At 32.0% G+C, this 16,083-nt stretch overlaps 1 protein-coding gene and 1 long non-coding RNA gene across 2 annotated transcripts; both read left to right on the top strand.

Moving 5' to 3' along the window:
* Positions 1–3,686: 3,686 nt before the first annotated feature.
* LOC111713860 (uncharacterized) lies at positions 3,687–11,313 on the top strand. The gene is made up of 9 exons (XM_023488826.1): positions 3,687–3,727; positions 4,465–4,576; positions 4,773–4,835; positions 5,209–5,431; positions 6,260–6,450; positions 7,175–7,281; positions 7,346–8,874; positions 9,797–9,870; positions 10,436–11,313. The coding sequence occupies exons 4-9, from the start codon at positions 5,372–5,374 to the stop codon at positions 10,788–10,790; spliced, it is 2,316 nt and encodes a 771-aa protein (XP_023344594.1). The 5' UTR covers positions 3,687–3,727; positions 4,465–4,576; positions 4,773–4,835; positions 5,209–5,371; the 3' UTR covers positions 10,791–11,313.
* Positions 11,314–11,317: 4 nt separating this feature from the next.
* On the top strand, positions 11,318–14,542 carry LOC111713861 (uncharacterized). Its single transcript, XR_002767813.1, has 2 exons — positions 11,318–11,673; positions 12,025–14,542. It is a non-coding gene; the product is annotated as an uncharacterized LOC111713861 (long non-coding RNA).
* Positions 14,543–16,083: the final 1,541 nt, after the last annotated feature.

Raw genomic sequence — 16,083 nt, 5'->3', positions numbered from 1 at the left:
TATCCTGATGTTCAAACCATATCTGGATGAGGTAAAATGTTTAAGATATCATTTAATGCTGGATAAACATCAACTATTACTGATGGATTGATACACTGCACAGGAAGATCCAGGATTTTATCTCCAGCTATATTCCTCAGATGTCCGAATTACTCAATACTAACATTACTTGACCAACTCCAATATTAGATTATAAAAATCCTTTATATATATATATAAATCTCTAGTGAAGTGAAATTTTCAAAATTTTATAACTTTCTAATTAAAATCTCAAATTTCTAATTATAATCTTCAAACTTTACTTCTAATCTTCAATTTCGATTCCAATTTTTACATTCTAATATTCAATTTTCATAATAATTCTAAGTAATTTTTTTTTTTTAATTTCATAAACTTTATAGTTTAAAATTATATACGCATCTAATATATTCTTTCATGTAGAACTAGAGTGAAGCAAGCCTGACAGTTAATGTATTTTGCAATAGTTTAATGATACATTTTTTAAATTTAAATACTCCATTTTTCTGACCCCCTCCTTAGATACCACATTGTGAAGGACTGCAACCATCCCCCCCACCTTCCTGTATACTAGTACACTCCTATGCTGTACTACAGTAAGATCGTGGCTTGTGAAAGAGATTGTATTACGATTGTAAAAAATAATTTCTTTAATAGAATTATCAAGGTAATATAGATTAGTTCTTAATATATTAATTATATATAAAGGAATTAAGTCTTTGTATCGAACCTTGATGGTTTAACCTTTTATACCTGTAAACGTATTTGATCTAACATTAAATATATTCATTTTTTTACAATATTGAAAATTAAAAAGAACCATTTTTGACCTCGCCCATTCTCCAAACATGCCCCAACAATTCAATTAAACAGAAACATGAATATCAGTTTTTTGCTTGTTCTAAAGGTGTTTCCTTATATTTAGGGGTGGGCAATGATTTGTGAACAAATGACAATTTTTAAAAATTAATGAAAAACAACCAAAAAAATTCTCTTCATGAAGAGAAATTAAAGGAAAATTGAAAAGAACAAATGGATTACAAAAAACGGAACATTTTAAAATTAAATGTTCATGAAAGAATATACCTAAAAGAAATTTACTTTTATCTAATCAAATTTTTAATTTGAGTCCAAAAGTACAGAGCAACTTAACAAACTTACTCACATTTAACGTTAAAAAATCAAGATCATAAACAAACACCAATTTTATTAACATTTTGAAAAACCTTTTAGCTGGACGGAAAGTTGAGTGATTTTGGTTAAAAACAGACAGCTAGATAGTGAATAGATTGAAAGAAGTTGGAACTAGAACTGGGTGTCGTTCCTGGGGAACGATTATTCTTTCACAAGAACAAACAGAACAATCAAGAATGAACGTGTTCTTAAAAATGTTGGAACAATTTGTAAAAGAAACGGAAGGAAATTTTTGAAAAGAATGTTTAAAATCAGGAATGCATTCTTATTATCAAGAAGGCCTTCTAAGTTGAGAACGCTTTTTAAATCAGAAATGTGCTCTGAAAATATTTGAAAGATTTTTTGATTTGATCTCCTGAACCCCCGGCCCTCCCCTCTCTCTTAACGCGCCACCCCCCACCCTTCCCTGACCTCTGCAAAACTGACAAAAGACTACAGAGCAGGTTTCAGTTTAACTTTTGTATATTGTACATATAAAGGATTTTAGGACTCCAGCACCTCCCCCCGCTCGCACAAAATTATACATTGCTTGGCCCAAAAATCTATCTAAGCTTATTCTTTTAACCCTAAATTTAAAATATATAATTCAAAGTATATTTATGGCTGTGAGGAACTTTTTATAATAAAATCATAATTTTTTTTACTATTTAACCAACTCTTTTCTATACAACTTTTGTCTTAGATTGAATCATTATTTTACCAGGAACAGAATGGGGGATGGAAACGTTCTTGACTAAGAGCAGAACAAGGGGGATGGAACCGTTCTTTGACTAAGAACGCCAAGAACGGAACGGAACAGAATGACTGTTCTTCTACTCAGAACGAAGCAAATGGGACAGAACAGAACAAGAACTAAACGATTGAAAAATAAGGAACCAGAAAGGAACAATCTAGCTTAAGGCCCTTGTTCTAGAACGGAATGGAACGATTTAAAAAAAAGTTGGAACATGCCCAGCCCTAGTTGGAACATGTCTAGTAAGTTTTCAATATTGTACAGCCAGTAGGTATTCAACAGTTGTTAAATGTGGGCAAAATAATGAACTAGGAATATGGTTTCTTGATATGTTCTATCAATTTATTATTTTTAAATAATTTTATTGTTTTGATTTTTCATGTAGATAAATACATATTTAAATAAAACCATTTTGAATTTTTATTTATAACTATTTTTGTCTTTTCATAGTTTGCATTGTTTCATTTATATTTTTATAATAATAGTTCATTGTTAGAAATATTATGAATTGAGTGCCAACTTAATGAATTTGAGCCGGATCTCAAATCCCCCCAAGACAGGGTTTAAATTGAGCCCTGGCATAAATCTTGAAACATTTAATACAATTTTAAGTGAAACAAACCATATTCGAACTGTGCCTCAAATATAAGCAATGGCTCAAATTCTTTTAATTCGGCCTCTGGCATAATAAACATTTCACTTCAACAGCAAAATAATTTAGTTAGTGTTTACTCGGGAAAATTCCACAAACATTGGTAAAGTCACCATAAACACAAATATTTAAAGTCTTTACTTACTGTAAAAGCAAATGGTGAAAATTACATAGATTAAGTCAATTAGATATTTAAATTCTAGGATTGACGAACCCCCTCCAAAAAAATATATTAACCCAGTTTCGCCTCTCTTTACGTAAGTTAAATGAAAATGTTTACTTAACAGAGGCTGTTCAATGTCCTGGTTACCTTAAAACACAATTTTGTAGTCAGCAATGAATTAATAAAAAGCAAGGCTTTTTTAAAAGTATTTAGTCTAGTCAAATAAAAATATCTGATGCAAATGACATCTTTTCTTTAAATACTGTATAGTAGCTGTTCAAGCTTTGCATATACCTTTTTCTTTATGTAACCTAAGTTTAAGAACAAGATGTATAGCAGATTTTTGAGAATGTAAAAACTATTACTATTATAGACCCAATTTCATTACAGATTTCCATTGCTGTCTCATCAAGGACCCCAAGAGGTCATTGGAGACCATTATTTTTTCATTGGCTACCTCTAGATATTCATTTGAGACCCATAGATTTCCAATAGAGAACTCAGAGAAAAAAAAGGAAGGTTTATGAAATAAAATTAAGAGGTCTCCTTTGAAAATCAAGGGGAGTAAATCTAATGAAAATCTGGGGCACTTTAATACAAATCTAATGATCTCCAATTTAGTGGGGTTCTTTGATAGTACTTCAATCAAGATGGAAACCATTTAAAACTGTTCTGTGTAATGAACGAGAACATTTTGAATGATTGCAAATTCTTTTAGATTTTCTCTTTTGTTCTTAATCGATTCATTTAGCAAATACACATTATTCATGACAACATCCTTCCAAATTTTTTTAGTTTGTTTACAAAAATATTGTTCGCTAGCAAATATGATACCAAACTTCATTTTCAAATATTCTCTTTAATTATTCAATATATTAGATATTATAAAATGATCAACACATCTCCTAAAATGAAGAAAACTAAAAGATCAAAGTCTTTATTTTTACAATTTCTAAGGATTTTAAAGGTAAACTATTTAAGATCTTATGGGAAGCAAATAACTGTGTCTGGTTTGGAGTCTTTGGAGTAAAACCTTTTATCAATGGTAGTTTATTATCAATGTGTATTTACACAAACTGCATATATTAGAAAAGCTTTGGATATTTGCATGAAAAAGAACCCTTTGTTTGGGTTCAGCACTTTCAGACTTTTGTTCAAACTGGTATAGTTCAAAATCATACTTTTCATATATCTGTTAATTATTTGCTAAAACCTAATGCTTCTTTCAGTAAATGGTAATTTCCATTTTTTTTTTAATTTACAACATGTTAATGATATCAATCTTATTAATGACATTCAAAACATATACAAGATATACCTAATGAAGCCATTAACAATTATTGCATCTAAAAATAGTAAGGAAAATTAAAAACAACTACTAAAACATCAACGTGTGAAAAATTACAGTAAAAAAAGATTTTTTTTTTTTTGTAAGGTCAATGTAATTTTAATAAATTAATTTTAAAATTTGACAAAGGTTGCTGCTATTTTAAAAACATCTATTTGATTTTTAATATTTGCTGTTCTTTTTCCTTCATCAACTATTTCTAAGTTAAGGAATTTTGCCATTTGTTATCGGATTCATCTTTTAATTTGCAAAAATTTTCTTTCATTAACAGAATGTTTGATTTATTTTTTGACCTGTTAACTGATTGAAAGATGTACAGACATACAATGCTCTAGGTTTGAGTTTGACTGTTTTAGGTAATTGTTGTTTGTGTTTGTATTGGTATAACATCTTGGGAAGGATATACTGCAACTGAACTGTTCATCAAAGAACCAAAAATATTCCAGGAGACCATCAAACCAACAATAGGTATGGAGAAACTATGCTGCTACTACACTGAAAGTCAAAAGTTGTTTTTAATAATATTTTTTTAGATGATAATATTTATTAAAATATTGATTATAATTAAATTATTGATTATGTTGCAAAATGGTTTGTGGCCCAAAAGCTGAAGAAAAAAATTGACACAATTTTGCCATACAATTATTCAATGAAATTTTTTTAGATGTAGCACCTGATTTGCGCTTGTCTGTTTGTAAAAAGCTAAGAGTTGGTGACTGTTCAATAGGTATTTTCCAATTTATTAGCAGCAGTACATATTTTTGTCCCTACCCATCAGGCCTTAATTTGAATGACTGTTCATATCACAGTTGTCAATAATATATGAATAAGGTTACTTTTTACTCACTTAAACAAAACAGAACTGTTAATTTTAAAACTCTGAAAATTTAATAGATAATGGTTGAAGGGTTAACTTTTGGTAACCAATTGAGATATATGAATTGTAATGGGTAATACTATAAACAGTTGCAAATTTATGAAAGTTGAGGGGGAAATTTCCCAGCAACAACTTTCCAAACCTTCAGAACTGAGCCCCAGAGCCCATTCGAGGCTGCATTCTCCACATTGCCTGACCTAACCTTAAATATACATTTGGGAAGTTACTGCTTGAGAAATTGCACACCTGGGAAATTGCACACTTGGGAAATTGCAACTTATGAAGTTGCCCTTGGGAAAAAGCCTTTGAGTAAGTACCTAACACCTATAGTTATATCTACATATAGTTTTCAGTTCATTAGTTCCATTTTGTCATCCATAATTATTATGGCTGTATTTGATTTTTATTTCCATGCTGATTTTGGGGATCCATTCTATGGTTTTGAGGTAAACTATTTTTATTTCAAGAAAACTAATTTAATATAAAATTTGTAGATATTTATATACAAGACAAACTTTCAACGGCATAAAAACATGTTTTCGTTTTATAGTCCTTTTTTAGCTTGGCATGGATTTTCTTATAATCTTTGCATTACTTCATTCTCAAACTGCCTTGATAAACTTTCCATCCCAATCAATACATTGGTGCTGGTCAGGTAAAGGATAGGAGTCTGGTTCAAGCTCATGAAGATCATGTTCCTCATTGTTGATATTTAGAACAGAAACTGTTTGTAACACTAACTTTGTAACTGTTTTGTAACTTTCAATGGTATTCCTTAAAGACTCAGGTTCCACTAATGCTGGAATTGAGAAAATGTTGGATAATTGCAAAATGATAATTTAACTATTAATGTACGGCTGATTTAGAAAGTGCGGGATATTATTTTTTTTTGCGGGAAAAGTATCTAATGGTTTATATTCAAGGGAATATTTTGCGTGGGTGAGACGTGTTTTACCTCTAAATTGTCCTGAGCGCAGCGAAGGACAATTTAGAGGTGAAACATGTCTCAAAATAAGTTTTATCTAACTTGCCTATCCAAAGAAATGCGAAACTGTCCGTGAAAGGTTTTATCAAAATACTGGTTTAAAGTAAGACTAAATTTGTGTTTTTTTCTGAAATACATATTGCGGATATTTTGTTTTATTGCAAAAGGTTCATATTACAGTTGCTCCAACCTTTTTACAGATTGTAAAATTCCAAAAAACAACAGAGGAATAGCTAGGGTTTCCAGCAAAAATTTCGCATAATTCTTGATAATACTGTTCTAATTTTAGTCTGAATGTCAATGGTATTCCTCAGGAAAAGTAATTCCTCCCTACTCCCCAGATGGAGATTCATTTTTAGAAATGATGGATAATGCTTATATCCTATACAGAATAACTGAATTCATTTACAAGATTGATATTCTAAATGATGAAGGAAGTTGGGAGCCCGTTTTTAATAAAACCAGTGGGAATTCTTTCAGGTCAAATTTCCTTTAGTTATTATAAAATGGATTGTCAACATAATTTTAAGTGGCCCTCCAGCAATATAGTCACATGATAATTTCAAATTGTTCTTTGTCCTTTTCTTTTTATTTTAATTATGCAACAAATAGATTAACTACTTTTATAAAAGTGGCTGAAACACATATTGTAAAAAAAATATGTGTCACAACAAACAAACCACTTGCATTGACCTTTAAAAACAAACAAAAAGATACAATAGTTTTTGAAAAAAATTTGCCAGTTAATCTGAGTTTTATGTTATCTGTTAAATGGTTTTTTTTAACAATCAATAGAAATAACCTGAACATTTTATGACCCAATATTTTCCAACCAAAACCTGTATTTTGTCTAAAAAAAAGTTGTTAAGGATTGTTAACAAAGGGTCACTGTTAACCCTCGTTAACAAAGAGTTGTTTTTAACAATCATCAAAAATTAAAAAACAATCTTTGACAAACTAAAAGACTATTTTAAAAAACAACTTTTTTTTTTTTCTTTGACATCTTTAAAACAAAACTATCATTGTAAAACAAGTGATAATGATCCATCTCTAATGAAGAGGATCATTTCTTAAAAGAAAAGTAGAACATAGACTTTATTCTCTTCGCAGTTTTCTAATTGTCACATTTTGATTTTCCAAAAATATAGTACTTTAACTTTTTACCAAATTCCATTTCTTGACAAGCACATATTTTCTCCCTCAGGATGAAAATGTTCCCATATATTGATGATAACATTCTTCTTTGTCACACATGGAACAGAAGTATCTCAAAGTTGTCAAAATTTCGACTCTTTCCACAGGATGTCAAAGGTTGGATTATAAATGCCATACATTTGTGAGTATACAAATAAGACCTAATTAAATGTATTTTTAGATCTATATGTCTTCATCCACAATGAGGGAGAGTTTCTTCAGAGTTTTCTCAGAAATGATGTAGAAGATATACATAAGTTAAAGCATTATGACATGCAAGTTCAGATATCAGTAATTAAAATGATTTCATCTCCATCCTTCATGTGCAGTACAAGGAGTTATAATTATGATACCTGTGTACTAAATACTAACCTAAAGCATCTTGAACATAAGTGTTTGCCAATCTTCATGGAAATTAATGAAAGCAAAGATAGTACCAAACTGCCAAGATGCAAAACTTTTAACGAAAGTCAAGATGCATTTAATATTTTTCAATCAGTCTCTACTGCATGCAATGTGCCTTGTACACAGGTTAAGGTAGGAATAGTTACCACTCCTGTTAGCTTTCTTTATAATATACTGGAAGGACGGGGTTTAAATGCCGAAAATGCTGCTTACTATGTTACAATTCCTCAAGAAGTATGTCTGTCTGAGTTTGAGGAGAGTTATTCCTTCATTTCTTTTATTGGAAATATTGGTGGTTGGATGGGACTGCTAATAGGGTTTTCAATCACAAGCTTCTTTGATTTGCTAATGAAGACTTTGAAAATTCAAGAGAAAGCTAAAACTTTTTTATCAAGAGGATTGCTAATGTTAGGGTGCTCAATGATAGCTGTTATATTTGTTTCTTCCTGTCTAAAATTGGGAGAAAAGAAAACTGGTTCTGACATCAAGATTGTATCAGACTACAAGAACATGAGTATTTCACTGTGTTCCCTGGAAAGTGTTTATTCCTCAAGAAATGAATATGTTGGGGAAGATAGAAATTTCTGGAATAATAACACAAAACTGTATCAAAAGATTAGTAAACTAGAAGTTTGGTTTAAAAATGGAGAAAAAAACATTCTCTTTGATGCTAGTAAGGATTTATCATCAGATTTCATGGACAACTCCATAAATATTCTGACTGGAGGAAAATACCTTGAAACATGTCACACACTTGAGTTGAATTTTAACAATAGAATTGACCAAATAAAAATTATTGCTAAAAAAGAATTAATCTGCTATGTGCACATTTCTGGTCAGATGCTGCATCAAAATTCCCGACAAGGATTTAGTATCATAGATCTATCAACTACTTATTTGAACACAGATAATGTTAATATTTATTCTTCTTCCACTTCATTCAAAATGAATATTCTAAACCAAACTGAAGTTATCCAAAGCTCTTACACTGATGGATTAACATATGATAAATGTGTTCTGTCATGGATAAGCCAACAAGCAAATGTGAAGTCAAGCTTTTTAAATCCAACTGAAACAACTAACTTCACCTCTGGCCTTAAGAATGATGTATTAAAAAGGATAAAACATATCTTTGCTTCAACTGAATTTTCAAATACATGTGAATATCCAACAAATCAGCTGAATATCAAATATAGTAAAGAGAAATTGATAGATAAATGGCATTATCAAAAGAAAACCATGGATCACAAGAATATTTCACAAGATTTTTATCTAAAATTTCCAGACTTTGCAGTCCTGAATAAGGTATTTAATTGTTGCAATATACTATGGGATTTTATCCCCAAATATCTCTATGCTTCAGTAATAATTTTTGTTACATATGATTTAATTCACTAAAAACTAAACATAATCCTGTATTATAAATTGGCCTGATTAGAAATGAGACCAAGACAACTTTTTTCCTGTAATTTTTCACTTTAAGGCGGCAAAAAATGAAATAGGCCATATAATGTCTGCAATATATGCCAGTTAAAGGTTAAATTCAGATTGCCTGGATATGAAGATTGATGAACATGTGTTATTTCTTAAAATGGTGTGTGTACTTTACTTAGGAAATTTTCCAAATGCACAAATTATTCAGAAAGAAATAGTAGCATCATTCCCATCAGGGAATAATTTCAAGTTACAATACAGGTCAGGGGACCAGGCATTGTGGCTAGAATGGCCTTTTGAGCCAAGTGCATGCTGCAGAAGGATAGACTAGGAGGCAGAGCTCTGCACTTTAAAAGTTAAACCTTTGATAGTTTATATTTCACAAGTCAACATGATAGTAGTCCACTAAGAGTCTACAATCTACACAAGTATACAGAGTCTAGTGTTGTGGGACCACAGAGGCAAAAGTTCAGAGTATTAGATCTAAGGTGAAGCAAGCTACAGTGGGGGTGGGTGGCTAAAATGGGCTAGATAGTTGAGTGTTGCAACTAGGATAGGATAGTATATGGCGGTGGCTGAGTCTGAAACTAGATTTGAGCTAAATTATAAATATTACATATAGGAAAATGTGAATTTGGGAAGTCACCTCTCTGGAAAGTTACATTAAGTGAACATTTGGGAAGTTACGTTTTGGGAAAAAGCCCTTGGAAAATTTCCACTTGGGAAAGTACCTTACATCTTAACACATTTGATGCATAACCCTTCACTTTCTAATATAAGCATTTTGTTAAAGGTTTATTTCTCATATGATATTGTGGCCTTAATATCTGAAGTTGGTGGTTGGGTTGGAATTCTTCTAGGCTACAGGTAAATAAGGTCAAAAACGAAAATAACTATTTTAACACTGTTATTTTGGTTCACAGTCTTATAAAGTTTATGGACAGAAATTTTGTCTTAATTGAGATTCTCGCCTTTATAGATTTAATTTTGTTCCGAATTAAAAAAAGGAATTTCAATCATTTCACAGCGCAAGCTAAGCCAATTTCATATTAGAGGAAAGAATTCAATAATATTCGTACGGAATCCTTCCCTCGAGGATGATTCTGACGAACCGCGTAACTTAAAGCAAAAAAACAGTCCGTGTTATGAGTCAAGGGCAACAAACTTAGATATTATTCACTTTAATATAACCTTCTACAAAAAAGTTGGCCTCTTCTTGTATCCGGATAATCTGGAACAAACCGTGGCGTCCTACCGAGGAAGAACTAAAATAAAATTCTCGAGAAATACTCGTAAGAAGTAATCTCAGAAGCATGCGTAATATGCAAGTAATACATGACGCAAACCATTTTAAATGGTTTGTAAAAGGTCCTGATATAATCATTTACATTAAAATCATAAAATATATTTTCTCTATGATTATATTTTTCAGAGAAATGTCTAACAAACTGATTCCTATGGAGGTGGAGGAGGCTGCATGCGGAGGTGGAGGAGACTTCCAGGGGATGCTCGATAGGCTGGACAGCCCCAGTGAGGCACAGGGTGAGGGTGTTGGGGACTGTGCTGGGGGGGATTTAGTTGTGAGGGAGTCCGGTGTCATGGGCAGGGAGGGGGGGCCGAAGGCGGCAATGCTGAGCCATTACACATGTCCAAGGATTCGATCCTTTCCTGTCCTGAGCAACGGTCTGATGACTTTGGTTCTGAAGGGTTTAATGCAATTTTGCCAAGGGATGAAAGGGGTTGCGTTACTGAGGAAGTTGTCAAGAGCCGGTAATGGACAGACCTAAACCAACCCTGGGCCCCTCCATCCCATGCGGCACTAGGTTCTCCCAATGTGTTGAGGCTCACAGAGAGTCCTGTGGGGGTTCGAGGACCTGAAGCCCTCAGGTGCCGCGAAACGCTCGCAGCCGCCCATGTCATATCAGAGACAAGCAAAACGCTAATTTTTTTTCTGAATGTCCACAACACAAAATCGAAACCCTGCACAGTCTCCCCCCCCCTCACATGGGTACCCCCGCCTTTCCAGCAAAACCCTGGTTAGTCTTTCAGTTTTCGTCTCTTCGTCTACACCTCATCCATCTTCCAACTCCTTTTCCTAAATCCCCTAACTCATCCTACTCCTATCCTAGTTTCCAATTTTATTCCTAAAATAAAAATACTTTTTTAACTCCTAAAAATAAAAATATTTCCTATTTTTGCTGACTTATGTTACTATCTGTCAGTATTGTTTACCTTTTTAACTCCTAAACATAAAAATATTTCCTATTTTTGCTGACTTATGTTACTATCTGTCAGTATTGTTTACTTTTTTAACTCCTAAACTTAAAAATATTTCCTATTTTTTTCTGACTTATCTGATTATTTGTCAATGATAGTCATGAAATTAAAATATTTCCTATTTTTGCTGACTTATGTTACTACCTGTCAGTATTGTTTACTCTTTTAACTCCTAAACATAAAAATATTTCCTATTTTTGCTGACTTATCTGATTATTTAACAGTGATAGTCACAAAGTTAAAATATTTCCTATTTTTGCTGACTTATGTTACTATCTGACATTAAGAAAGCTCTTAAAACCATCCTATTTTTCATTATAATCCTACTGCCTTAAAATTTCAACTTTCTCACACATGAGGAGTGAATCCTGGCTAAATGGCTTGAGGAAAAGGGTAAGAACAAACCTCACAAAATACAGTCTCCTTTGTGAAAGTGAAAAAAGATTTTTACCTTCCTTTCATATGTTATATATTGTAATGAAATTTAATGATTTCTTCAAAAAATAAAATGTCCGACATGTTTCAACTGCACATTTTTGATGCCTCTATTTAATTCAGTTGCAAATACTCCTGATAGTATTATTGGGCGTTTATAAATTTTTAAGAAGGAAAAAATTAAAAGTGAACTTAACAAAAAAAGAACTGTTCTTTCATTATTGAAAATAATTTTATAATTTCCGGCTTTGAAAAAAAATTTTTTAAACCTCCACATATATATTTAAAATCGCAATTTTTGTAATATAGTTAGACGAGAAACCATCTGACCCTGAATGCTGGAGCCGGTTGAGACAAGGAATCGCTCGATCGCTGACATGCGGTCCTATATCTCGGCAGATCTCAGATTTGCTAGTCACAATGCAGATAATTACGGTAAAAAAGATTATATAGGATTTAACAAGATGCAGTGGGAACACGTGCCAACCTTGTTCTATGTCAGTGTGCTTTTTCTTTTTCTGAGGTCAAGAAGGTTAATTGGGTTAGGATTTGGAATTTTCCACTAGTCTCACTTAGCTATGTCTATTTAATATTCCAAGAATCCTTACCCCACGACTGAAATTCAAAATTCAAATTAAAAAATTCTTTCACGGCCAAAATCTAATTTAATTAATCTCTGACTTTTAAAAGTTTAATCTGGAATATCACATCTCTGAAATTAAGACTTGAAATTATGCAACATCAAGTATATGCAATTTAAATATCACTCCTCTGAAAGTAAGACTTGAAGTTATGTAATATTAAGTATATGCAATTTAAATTTGTTTGAGTGCCTTTTTATACGGCCTAAATCGCAAAGAGTAATGAATTTATAACCTGGACTGCCTTGATTTGAAAGGGAAATGAAATATTCCTTTTTTTCCTTTCTTCATGGGTCTCTCCTTACCTAGTTAAACTGAGACCTGGAAGAAAAACGAACAGCGAACCTCAGACGATCGGACGGATCCCTTAATTACATCTCTCAGCGGAGAATAACTGTAAAAAATATTTTCCCATAGTTCCCGAGAAGACTGGCTGAATTCTTTTCACCATCAATTATTTTTTATACAGAGAGCAGGGACGTGCACACGGATCAATTGGGATTGTAAAGGTTGAAAAACCGATTGAACCAAAACTAACGTACATGTATTGAATATAATTCCAATAAAAATACAACTTAAAGTATACAATGCCAGCTATATAAGTTTAAAGACTTCTTTATCTTTATTTCTTTTATCTTTAATTTGATAGCCAGAATATTAAACTTCCAAGATATTAAATCAGTCTGAAATTGAAGATCTTACTCAATCAAACGCTTCAACTTAAGTCTGGAACTCCAATGATTCTCGAAATTCCGGGATTAAAACTTTATCAACATATTATATTTCAAATCCCAAGGGCTTTAATATCAAAGGGAAATATAAGAATTCTCTCTTCTTGTCTTCATAGTTTGTTTTCTATACTTAGTTAAACTGATACCTGGAGGATGAATGAGCGGCGAAACTCAGAGGATCTGGCGGATCCCATAGCTGCACCTCTCAGCAGAAAATAACGGTAAAAAAATATATTTCCATAAGTTCCCGGGAAGACTGGCAGATCTCCTTCATTATAAACGAATTTTTAATCCTTTTTATACAGAGAGCAGGGACGTGCACACGGGTCATTTTGGATTCCAAAGGTCGAAACCCTTTTGAACCAGAACTAATGTACATGCTATTTAAAATTATTCAATTAAAATTTCAACTTAAAGTATGCAATGGCAGTTGTCTTAGTTTAAAGACTTTCTCATCTTTTAATCTATAATTTGATACTTCAGATTTAAAACATCCAGGATATTAAAGTAGTCTAAAAACAAAGTTCTTACTTAATAGTTCAATGTTTTAACTCAAGCCTCGATTTCCAATGATACTCGAAATTCCAGAATTAGAACTCTATCAACATGCTTAATTAAAACCCCGACAGACTCGAATTTTTTCCCTTCGTCATGGTTCTCTATTTACCTAGTTAAACTGAAACCTGGAGGACGAGTGAGCGGAGCACCTCAGAGAAACTAGCAGATCCTACAGCTTCATCACTCAGCACATAATAACGTCTGAGGAAACTGTAACGCCTCCTGAACCGTCAAACCTCACTGCCGAGAAATCATGATGTCTCAAGAAGAGGAGATAACTACGCTACATCGATATCTCTAAATCTTTGCACAATATAAATGTGCACCATACCTTTCTATATCTTGATGATTTGAGAGAAATATAGAGGTTAAGCACTAATCTCTTTTCAATGTCCTAGACAGTAGCGCAGAACCAATGTTCTACGTGAGTCTAGTTCTTAAGCATAATTTGTTTTTTTTCCAATTGAAACTAAACGCTTCTCCAATAAGCTTTTTCACATTTAACACTTCTTGATTTTGGGCCGTGTAGATTATTAACTACAGAGAGAAAGGAACATGCATGAAGGAACCATCAATGTACCTTAAATACATCGTTTTCTATATTTACGTCGGCTAATTAGCATCAAGACGACTTAGTTTAAATAATGTAATGCCATACCAACGTTGAACTTTCAATGTTCTTCGTTAGTACAATCGTAGTTTCTTCCATATTGCATACAGTGACATTATACCATTGTTACATAAAAACTGTATAATGCTTTGCTCAAATTGATTTTCTTCATAAAATGCTCAAATTATATTTTATGCAATTTATTCTCTACACTTTCATTGTTGCACTCTTCAATTTGTATGTCTTGCAGGATCCAAGTATCCCTAAATCCAAATTTCTAATTAAAGAAATGTACGTATTTGGCCCTTATACAAATCTCTCATAAAAAAAATGTAAACACATGTAAGCAATTTTGTATTTATTTCACAAATCTTAAATATTGTAAACGAATCTGTCTATTACATGTTAACTCCTTTGTACAATTTTAAAAAAGTTAATAAATATTTAGATTTCCAAAAAAGATTTAATTTTGTCCCACGCTTTATCTGGGAGTGCAATATCATCTAAAAAGGCGAGAACCTTCATGATATAGAGAAAATCAAGTCCAAAAACTTGATAGCAGGTAGTGCCAAAATAATAGTGTTATAAGTAATTTTATGAAAGATTTGTGTACTTGTCTTATATAAATGGCTATTTCATAGATCAAATAAGTTTTGAAACAAACCAGAAGTCAAAATATAATATTGATTTAAATTTTATTTTCATTTCAATTGAAAAAACATATTTTCAAAATATCTTAATTTTTTGGAGAAAATCCTGGAATAATTCCAATCTATTTTATAGCACATATGCAATAATGTACAACTAATTTAATATTATAGCATGATGAATACATAATCGCATGGTGCCATAATATATACATATCATTTAACCTTATAGCACAATGAATACTTTATAGCACATTCATTATGAAATTCACAATGAAGTGAGTAAGAATGATAAAGTACGCAATTGTTTCATAAATATCTTTAAAAATATTAAGTTTGGTATATTTGCTATAGCTGGCTAATTAGCTGGACCAAATTGGCTTTCATAATCATGAAATCATAATTTTGATAAAGGGAGGGAGTGACTATGACTATAAAATATAGCTTAAAAAAGCTAGTATTTTATATTTTAAGTATTTCATTGTTTAGTTTATTGAATTTTGGGAAATACATGGAATGTTATTTACATCAATGGAGTAAGAGGTTATCTCAATTAATATTTTTCTTGGTCGTAATGAGCCTGATGGTAGTCATGGCAATCCAAATTTATTTATCTGCACTTAAACTGGATTCAAAGCCAACTGGTAGCTCAGTTGAATTTAAAGATTTAAACACAGTTATCAACATGTCTTTGACAGCTTGTAAGATTGATTATGATGTGAGTGATAAGGCTGGTCAGATTCAGCCACTGCTTCAAGTAATTTCCAAGTATAGAGATGAATTCATTTATGAATTCATCAGTGATGTTTATAGCTCATCAGTTGGTGCATTTTACTGGTTTGATAATGATTTGATGCATGTTTGCAAAACCATTAATTTACATCAAGTGGAAGAAATCAAGATTTTTCATTCCTATGGATTGAAGGGACCTGATCCTAAAAACATGTTGGTTTATGTCCATGAAACTGGATTATTTGGGTCAGGATATGACATCAAATTTCAGACTGAATGGTATGGTGGGAACACAGTCGTTTTCATGGACCTAGAACAGATTGTAAATCTACCAGATCCAATTGTATGCAATCCAAATTATCTGTTTGACCAATGCAAGCAGAGATATATCTTAGATATGTTTAAGGCTAAAACAGGATGCTCATTCAAGCTGCAAAGGTATTTTAAAC

Source organism: Eurytemora carolleeae, unplaced genomic scaffold, assembly GCF_000591075.1.
Source record: "Eurytemora carolleeae unplaced genomic scaffold, Eaff_2.0 scaffold1490, whole genome shotgun sequence".
NCBI lineage: Eukaryota > Metazoa > Arthropoda > Copepoda > Calanoida > Temoridae > Eurytemora > Eurytemora carolleeae.
Note: the sequence above shows the minus strand (reverse complement) of the source record. Positions and strands in the feature narration are given on the sequence as shown.

Bases quoted from the DNA above. Each gene is read 5' to 3' on its own strand.
- LOC111713860 (XM_023488826.1), top strand. From the start codon at position 5,372: ATGGCTGTATTTGATTTTTATTTCCATGCTGATTTTGGGGATCCATTC. The intron at 5,432-6,259 runs GTAAACTATTTT...TTCTAATTTTAG, and splicing joins ATCCATTCTATGGTTTTGAG to TCTGAATGTCAATGGTATTC. The intron at 6,451-7,174 runs GTCAAATTTCCT...TTTCTCCCTCAG, and splicing joins ACCAGTGGGAATTCTTTCAG to GATGAAAATGTTCCCATATA.